Here is a 9,850-nt window from a genome sequence, read left to right as displayed (position 1 = left end):
ACTGCATACCTACCCATTTATACCCAATCACTTTTTCATCCGAATCCGATGTGGGACAAATATACCTTGTAACAACTATCCACATTAAAAGTCCAATGGGCCTCACACAAATGCCTGACAAGCCCAATAGTGCTCACTAAAAACAAACCTTCCAAATTCTCTATTTATTTCTCTCTCCTCCCTCCCTCTATACTCTGCACTGTTGAAACAGCAATGACCAGCACCTCCGCCCCTTCTCGCAAGGTTATATAAACATATATATAGATATATATATACACACACACACACACACACACATATATATATATATAGTTAGGCGTATATATGATTATATTTATTTGGCCCTAATTTGGCTATAATTGTAAAACTTTAATCATCTTCGTTCATTGAATTCAATCATTTGCAGGCTCTGAGCAAGATCGCATGCAATCGGCTCCAGAAAGAGCTTGTGGAATGGCAGGTTAATCCACCTGCTGGATTCAAACACAAAGTCACTGATAATCTTCAAAGGTTATCACTTTCACCTCTTTCTTCGATTTGATCAATTCATTTTAGGTTTGTTTGAATTGGAAAATGTGACGTTGTAGTTAGGTTTTGAATAATTTGGTTATTGGTATGCAGATGGGTAATTGAAGTCAATGGGGCACCGGGGACTCTGTTCGCCAATGAAACTTACCAGCTTCAAGTTGATTTTCCTGAGCATTACCCTATGGAAGCTCCACAGGTGAATTGAATACAATTGATCCGACGTTTTATAATTATTATCTTATGTTTGGTTGAAAGAAAAATTCGAAGAATTGAGGAAAGAAAATGTGATATTTCAAAAATATTGTGTTTCTTGTGATATGGTTGAAAAGGCTGAAAAAAAGATCATTTTCACCTTCACTAAGCCATATGGTAATAAATATTGTTGGGTGGAATTATTTATTTTTTGTTTGTTATAGTTACTTATAGGAAATAATTTATGATTCGAAATTTAGTTCATCTTCTGTACCGAATCAATCATGTTGTTTTAGCAACTTAAATGGAGTGTTAATGAAGTACTTTGTTTGGAATCCTTCCCCATTGTTTGGGTTTAATTTTGGTTTATCTTGTTTTGGTTTTGGACAGGTTGTTTTTATCCCTCCGGCTCCGCTTCAGGCTCATATTTACAGCAATAGCCATATCTGTTTAGGTTTGTCTCAGAACTTTATGAATTATGGTTCTTGGTAAATTAGACATGCATGTATATAGTGTTTCAGCATTAGTACATCATTGTGCCTTTGTTTCTAAAAAACCTTGAGTTTTTTTGAATTAGTGCTTCTCTTTTGATTAATTATCTTCATAGAATAAAATAGCCATTTATTCAAAATTTTACTGTAAAAATATAATACAATCCCAATTTGCTGCCCCCTGCTGGCCTTGAAAAGCTCAAACCTACTATCCCCAAGCGTTTCATTTGTGACCAAAAAGTGCCCATGGCATGTCATGCTTCCCATGACCTTGGCTTGCTGTCGTTCCTTGTGGCATGATGCCACCATGTTGTCAAGCTAAGCCAAAGTTCTGCCATCCTTACTTTCTCACTCCTTCATTGTGTTGTCAGTGTCATGCCACAATTTGGTACAAGGTGCAATCAAGTGTGCCCCTTATGCATATCCACTCACCTGGATTGTCACGCCCCAAAACCATAGAGCGTGATAAAAGAGGTTAAAACGGGAAGAAAAAAAAAAAAAAACAGTTCCAACTTAAGAAAATTCTGCGCAGCGGTTACTCAAAAAAATCATTGAAAATTCAATTATTATCGAAATGAAGCAAACTAAATTTTTTTTAGAAACTAGACTCAGATGACAATGTGACCAAGTCACTCCCGGATGCTAGAAAAACACCGAGGAAAACAGTTTTTGGAAGGAAGAAGGCTCTCACAACTTATGCTGAATTGGAACCAAATGCAAAACTTTGGCTTGCTTAGTCTTTAAGAGAGCCAATAAAAATTTGGGGCCTTAACCTTTAGAAACTAGACACTTGAAATAATAAAATTAGAAATTTTCATAATTTATTGATCTCAGGAAAGCCGTCAAATTCTTTTCTCAAATTCAGTTTCCAAACTGTGACCAGAAACTAAACAGCAGATGATATAAGATTTTTTTAAAAATATCCACCAATCGAAAAATTATAAAATTTTGTGAGAGACTTTATACATAAAGGGGAAACATATGGTAAAATTTCACAGCATTTGAAGTACTACAACCTCTGATTAAAATTCATTTCCAGGCAAGAACTAGAGGAAATTTTAAAACGGATTTTTTTGTTTCTTCTTTAAAAAAAACCCTCTAACAGAAATTCAGAACTTACCCCATGAACAACTTAATTATATAATAGATATGTATAACAAAGTTCTAAAGATGCTAAGAATATATACATTGCATAAAGTCATCCATAGAAAGATAATTTCAGTTCAAATTTGTACACCCAAAATAAAGAGTCACTAAGTAAATATGCTACCATTAACAGGCTATACACAAAACATCTAGATTCAATTCCCAGTCCTAAAGAACACATAGCAGAGAGCATGTTGTCATCTTCACTCTAGCACAGCAACCACGACCTTAACATGGTTTCATAAGGCATCAAACATGAACAAAATAGTACTTAAGGCTAATATTTTACACAAAAACACCAAGCATAAGATGCTCCACAAAAGGATCACATCTATAGGAACTCAAGCTCAGGCCTAGCATCGCCGTCCTGAGCACCAAGACCTGAAAAATAAAAATGGTGAGACAATGCCTAGTTGGAAAGCCTTTAACAAATGCCTCCATGGGGTTTTAGTTACATGGTCTGATTTACACAAGAATCGTTGGCCAAGTTTCTACCAAGACCAATTATAACATGATGGAATTTAATAAATAAAAAAAATAGCTAAAAGAAAATCCCAGTTCTAAAACCATTTAAGAGTTAAAGTGAGTTAGTAAAGAGCTAATCTTCATTTGGCCTTTTGTCAAACAACTTTACTTCAATTAGAGTGATCCCAACTATCTCTCCCCCTTCGACTAGTAGGGATTCAACTCTAAATACCCATCTAGGGTCTACCGCTGCGGGTTTATGATCTTTCACCAACGGGTAGCTTATACCCAATTGCTCACCCCTTTCACCCGGGACATCACCTTCCTAGGCCCAAAGTTAAGCACTAGAATAATTCAACCCAAACAATTGAAGACAACTCAATTACAACATTCCAGAATCTAAGCAGAATTATTTTGGCGTAGAATTAACAATATACATCAGTCTATCAACATGCTAAGTTCTGATTGGAAAACATTTCCTCATGTAGAGTTCTGAAATAAAATTACAAGCAATACTTGTTGTAACCAAAGCTCAAATCATGCCAAGCATATGTATAATATCTTAGCTAAAATCAAGCATTTGACTATAAGAAAATCATGTACTTGCAGCAAGAAAAAAAAACTATAATTTCATGGAACATTAAATTGGGAAACAAAACTTTTAAAAAAAACTCTCAAGGCTGCAAGAGTTAGAAAGAATCCCTACCCAATTTAAGGTAACAACTGGAGGTGGTGAGATTAGATGGTGTAAGGGTAAAATGCCTACATTTTCAGCCTTAGTCCAAACCCTTCTTCTTCTTCTTCACTTTCTGTTCTTCTTTCTCTCTGTCAAACAACCCACGGCTTGGAATTTTCTTTTTGGTTTGGCATGCAACAACTATGAGGGAACTAGTTACAAGTGTAGTGCTAAATAATTAAACGTGTCTCCAAGTTTTTGCAAATGAATGACACTTAGTTCTGGATCCCCTATATGCTGCCACATGCAAACCCACTAAACCACCTTCTATTAATATCTCAATACTCCCTCATTTCCAAAAGTAATCACTCAATGGCCCTACCCATTTTCTTTATTTCTTTATTTCTTTATTATTATTATTTTTTGTTAACAACTAAATTCATCCCATGAGTAAAATAGAAAAATTAAATGAAACTCATGACTATAAATTAAATACTAGATCGAAAAAAAAATTATATACTAGACAATTAAGGAATTATAAATTGCCAACGAACCGTGTAAAATAGGTAGAAATCAAGTTAATGACTTCCGATTCATTTAAATAAATTCTAAGCAATTAGGGATGTACTAATATTGAAAATGCAACACATGAAATAGGTATAAAGAAATTAAATAAAAAATCATGTAATTCTGGCCCTAAACATAGGAAGACTTAATTAAAAATTTAAGGTTGTCACATTGGTATCCTGCCACAACGCGATACACCATTCAATGTGCGCCTATATCCGCACGTCCACCCCGGGGGCTGGAATTGGGGGACTGTTCCATCCTCTCTTTCTCTAGGAATCATGGCATATTCAATACATCGGACATTTATTTTTGTGAATCTAGGAGGAAGTTTTTTCTTTTTCTTTGATAAATAGCCTAGAGGGAGTTCTTCACTTCTGTTTCCTTCATACTTGACAAATGAAAATGTATAAACCTTCCCCCCTTCTCCTTCACAACCAAAAAAAAAAAATCTCTTTCAAATTTTCTTCGCAACAGACAAACAATCCATTCATCAATAACATTAGCAATGCTTATTAGAAGGCAAAGTCATTCTAGTAGTAGATTTAAATATATTGGTCATATGAGTGCTCATCTCGTTAATATGATAAGCTGGTTAGGTTCAATATCTTTCTAAATTTCATTTAAATGAAAGAAAAAAAGATTTATTAGTTCATCTGTATGAGAGGAAACCTGTTTTGTGCAAAATTACATCTGTTACAGAATGAAAATGATACCAACATGAATATTTGGAATTGTAATCAGATGTACAATATGCTTTATAGTAAGCATTATCAGATTGATAATGTCATAAATGCTTGAAATAAAACCACTCAGATCAGTGATCATGCTAGAAAATGTGAGAAGTTCAGTTAGTTATGTTTTAAAGTATATTTTTGTTTTAAAGTATATTTCAACATTTGTACATCATTTTTTTAAATACGTGGAGTTGATTTCCTTTCTTGTTTCCCATCATGACCATTATTTCATTTCAACTAAGTGCAACATGCTATATATTTAATCTTGGCTAGGAACAGTGGAACACTTTATTTTGTTTTCTTTGTTCATTGCAGATTGTTTTGTTTTGTTTGATTGGCTATGACATTTATTAATTCGTTTGTATAGCCTGCCCCTTCATTTATCCCAACACTTCAATTTTCATTATGACTTGAGTCATTTTCTCCTCACATGATATATTTTAAACCCTCCTTGTGAACCCAAAAATTTGAGGCTATTTTTCTAATTAATCTTAATTTATCACCGATAATGAATGGATTCCTAGGGTTTTTGTTCTTTCAATCCATACGCCAACTTCTTAAAGCGATATGAAGTCATTACTAAGAAAATGATGATATTTTAGGGAGGACATTCTGATTATTTTCGAAATCTTCTTTCATTTAAAGGTTAAATGGGGGAGTAATGTCAGTTTATGAAAGCTTATCAGTGTTCTTTTAATTGGATTTAGTGTTCCATTCATTGTTTAAGAAGTTGAAGTTTGTTCTACCCACCAATTCTATCTCAAAGTCTTCAAGGACCAGATTCCTTGTCATCTTTATTTTGAAGGAAGATCTGGAGGGTAAGTGTAAATCTTTACTCCACACTTCCTTCAAGACTTTTTTATGGATATTGACATGGGTATGATATTCAGCTGATAAAAGTTTCATGCTTATCAGAAGCAAACGTAGATGCTGGACTCATATTATGAGGTAATTTAAAGACGATTCGTCCTTTGTGGCAGTACTTTTGACACTAATTTTGACATGTGTCGCTGTGTTGTGGGCGTAGGAGTTCATCATGGGCTTAATTTTGTTGGATTGTCTTGTCATCTAAGATTTTACTCTTCAATAGAATCCATCATCATCAACTTCAATGCCTACTTGATAATTATTGATGTAAAAGATGTTGTCTTGGACATAAAAGCCTAATCACATTTAACTACTATAATTGATCATGCATTACAAATCTTAGTGAGTAATAGTGAAAATAATAATAGTGAGTGGAATTTCAGCCTCAATTATGTTCTAAAACTCTCTTTTTGTTGAGGATACGATGAGCCGAATGTCTTTGGCACCAGTGGGCCTGAAGGCTTGAATTGTGGAGCATACATGCATGACAAAGTTTATTATCCGAGGCCCTAATTTCCCTGCTGCAATTCTCAGAGAGAGAGGGTTGACAGTAAACGGGTTTAAAAAACAACCCCTTCCTTTTCTCTTTAAGTTGTACATAGTTCTGGTATCTAAGGATTGCATTTAAGGAGATTCTGACTAGGGGTGGCACTTACCCGAACCCACCTGCTAAAAATGAGTTATTGGGTGAGTGATTTAAGTGAGCGGATTATTAAGGGGTCACTTCACAAAATACAATGTAATTAGTGGGTAATTAGTGAGTTGAGTGCAGGTACCCACTGATAACTCGCCCAATTGAACTTCCAACCTAGCTCTTTTCGCGTACCGCACCAATTACCAATCTCTCTCTCTCTCTCTCACTCTCACTCCCCGTGTGCATCAAGCTGCCGTCAACTATACCTCTCTCTCTAAACTATACCAAATCTCTCTCTATTTCTTTCTTTAATCTATGTAGATTAGAGTGAGAAATAATTCAATACTAACAACTGGCGAACGTAATTCCATTTCACTCTCCTCTCTCTCTAAAATGGTGCTCTTTTAAACCCACCCACCACCATTGTTGCTCAACACACCATCTGGATCTTCACTTTTCTGCCATTATTTTAGCTCTTTCAAGGTACGCTTTTAGAAATTTTCTCAGGAAAACATTTTTCTGGAAAATTAAAAGCCGGGCTTTTCTCTCCAACTATGGGTGTGTCTCTAGCTTTGCTATTGTTGACTGCCATTACTGTCTATCTATCTGCTATGGTTCATCTTCATCTCATGGTCATTGAGTGATGTACGTGTCTGTCTCTTATTGGGCAGCTTACCGGGCTTGATCGAGAACTATGATCGCATGCACGAATGAATCACATATAATTTTCGCGTGTGGTGGCATGTAGCAGACCTGTATATGTGCCATACCCTTCTTTGCTCAGCACACATTCCCTCCTCTCTCTCACACACACGCGCGCACACAGATACACAACCACTCTTTTTCTTTTCTTTTTTTGTTTTAAACCTGGCAACTCTTTTAGTGGTTTAAGGGGTTTGATTTTTAGCTAGATGCTCCTTTGAGCTGCTGTATTTAGATATATTAGTTCCATCTACACGAGATTTCTTTTGCTCGTTCTCTTAAATTTTCTTTTTGGTAGGTACTTTGGAAGATCAAATGAGGTCTGATAGGTAGCAAGTGCCATAGTGAAAGTTTTTATGCTTTAATATTGGGTCATAATTTTCCTTTTGGATTTGGGTCGACCCAAACTCTAGACAGGTTCGGGCCAACCCGAATTATGGCCATTGTGTTGGGTATGAGTTAGCCCAATTGCTCACCAGCCAAATCATTGGTATCTAAAAAACATTCGGGTCATCTGGTTAGAAGCGGATTGACTCGCCTAGTTAATGTCCAACCCATGTATGACCCACTCCAAACGGGTCACTAAAGGGCGCCCAAACCCGCCCAATTGCCACCCCTAATGTCTGACTGATGGTTAAATTATGCTAGCAGCACTAGGTTTGAGATATATCTTTATTTTTTTTATAAAAAAAAAAAAGGAAAAGAAAAAAATGAAACAATTTCAAATATCTTAATATAATTAGGAGAAACTGGCTTATTCCAAATATCTTAATATAATTAGGAGAAACTGGCTTAACAATTTCAAATATCTTAATATAATTAGGAGAAACTGGCTTATTCCTCATCTTTTATGAGCCTATCTCTGCTATTGGATACATCAGTCATTTATTTGTTGTTCTTATGTGGTCATTTATATTACACCCTCTATTTTGTTACTTGGAATTAAAGGAAAGAAAAAGTAAATATAAAGTTGCTTTTGGATACATCAGTCATTTATTTATTGTTCTTATGTGGTCATTTATATATATATATTTTTATACGTAATAATGAATTAAAAAAGGCGTTCAAAAGGGGAACGTATCCTTTAGACATTAGAGGAATCGGGGTCTAAGGCCCCAAAGAATCAAAGAAAGAAATTAAATCATCAGAAGAGGAACAAGAACTCACTTCACATAACTAAAGAGAGAACGAATAATAACAAGTTTCAGTGTCGCCGTAGACTCCTTCTCTTCAAACATTCTACTATTTCTCTCATTCTAGATACACCACCATACGCAATGTGGGACAGATCTCCAATAATCACGTACACCCCTACTCACACGACATCCTCTCCAGGCATGAATCAAATCCTTAGTAGAACGTGGCATTACCCAACACATGCCAAACAAACCAAGAATAAGATTCCAACAATCGTGCGCCACAAGGCAATGCATTGGGAGATGATCAACTGACTCCCCATCTTGCTTGCATAGGCAAAACCAATTAACAAAACAATTTCCCCTCTTCCTCAAATTATCAATTGTCAGAATCTTACCCCAAACAACGGTTCACACAAAGAATGCCACCCTAGTAGGAACCATAGAGGGCCAAATGGTCTTCCATGGGAAGTCAAAACATACAAACTTAGACAAGACATAAGAACAAAGATCTTATTTCAAAGCGACTGTGAGAAGAGGGAATCCATGTCAAATTGTCATAACCCCTGCCAATTCCTTCCTGCCGATACAATTGGTCTAGAAAAATACTCACCTCATCCAACTCTCAATCCTGAAATGAACGCCGAAAATGCACATTCCACGTAATCCTACTATTATCAAGCCGATAACAGTCAGCTACGTAGGCATGTTTATCAACTGCAATACTGAATAATCTGGTAAATGTACGGAATAATGGCTGATCCCCACACCAAATATCTTCCCAAAAACGGACGCAACTACCATCATGAACTTTGAATCTGATATGAGAGGAAAAGGAATCCCATCCCTTCCGAATGGATTTCCATGCCCCAACTCCTCCCGCAATAGAAACCGGACGAGTGGTTCAACCGCCAACCTCTTCCCCATACCGACAAAAGACTAACCTTACACCCTCTATTTTGTTGCTTGGAATTGAAGGAAAGGAAAAGTTAATATAAAGTTGCTATATAGTACTGAGGTTACTGAATAATACTAGCTCGAGTTTTGACATCTCATGTTGAGGTTGTGGGGCAGGAGGCTACCTACAAACCTTTCTGAGTCGAATGAATAGATGAATTCTGTCTACTTCTTTAAGCGGTCCAAAGGACCAACTATCCGGTTGGGCCAGGCTTGATAACACTGATTTTATCCGTTTATCCCCGACTGATATAAGCTTTTAAATTTGTTTCATTTTCCTGTGTTTATTTTTTTAATCGATTAAAGAAAGAGATTTCATAAATTTTCTTCGTAGGGAAGAGAAAATCTTCTTGGTTCTTTCTTTGGGCAGGGTATTTGTGGTCTATTGCCCTTCAATGACTTATGTGGCGTATTATGGTTTATGTGTGCAGATATTCTGTATGATTTTTGGTCCCCAGCCATGACTGTTAGTACCATCTGTATCAACATTCTTTCTATGTTATCGAGTTCCACCGCGAAGGTTTGATTTTAAATTTCTAAATTTTAGAGCTTTAATCTCTGGGCGCGTAATGTGTGCATTGTGTGTTTGCTTGATAAAGATCTCTTTATGCGGTAATTCTGTAGCATTATTCTCACACCTTTTATCTGTTGCATAGCAACGACCTGCAGATAACGACCGTTATGTGAAGAACCGTAGGAATGGCAGATCTCCCAAGGAGACAAGATGGTGGTTCCATGATGATAAAGTGTAA

General features: G+C 36.1%; 1 protein-coding gene across 1 annotated transcript; it reads left to right on the top strand.

Moving 5' to 3' along the window:
• Positions 1 to 213: 213 nt before the first annotated feature.
• Positions 214 to 9,850, top strand: LOC132279010 (probable ubiquitin-conjugating enzyme E2 18). Its single transcript, XM_059780927.1, has 6 exons — positions 214 to 243; positions 407 to 510; positions 622 to 724; positions 1,111 to 1,174; positions 9,530 to 9,618; positions 9,755 to 9,850. The coding sequence occupies exons 1-6, from the start codon at positions 214 to 216 to the stop codon at positions 9,848 to 9,850; spliced, it is 486 nt and encodes a 161-aa protein (XP_059636910.1).

Source organism: Cornus florida, unplaced genomic scaffold (genome assembly GCF_030987335.1).
Source record: "Cornus florida cultivar Cherokee Brave unplaced genomic scaffold, ASM3098733v1 CherokeeBrave_3.0.0_Hap2_Chr10, whole genome shotgun sequence".
Classification (NCBI taxonomy): Eukaryota; Viridiplantae; Streptophyta; class Magnoliopsida; order Cornales; family Cornaceae; genus Cornus; species Cornus florida.
This window is presented reverse-complemented; position numbering and strand designations above follow the sequence as displayed.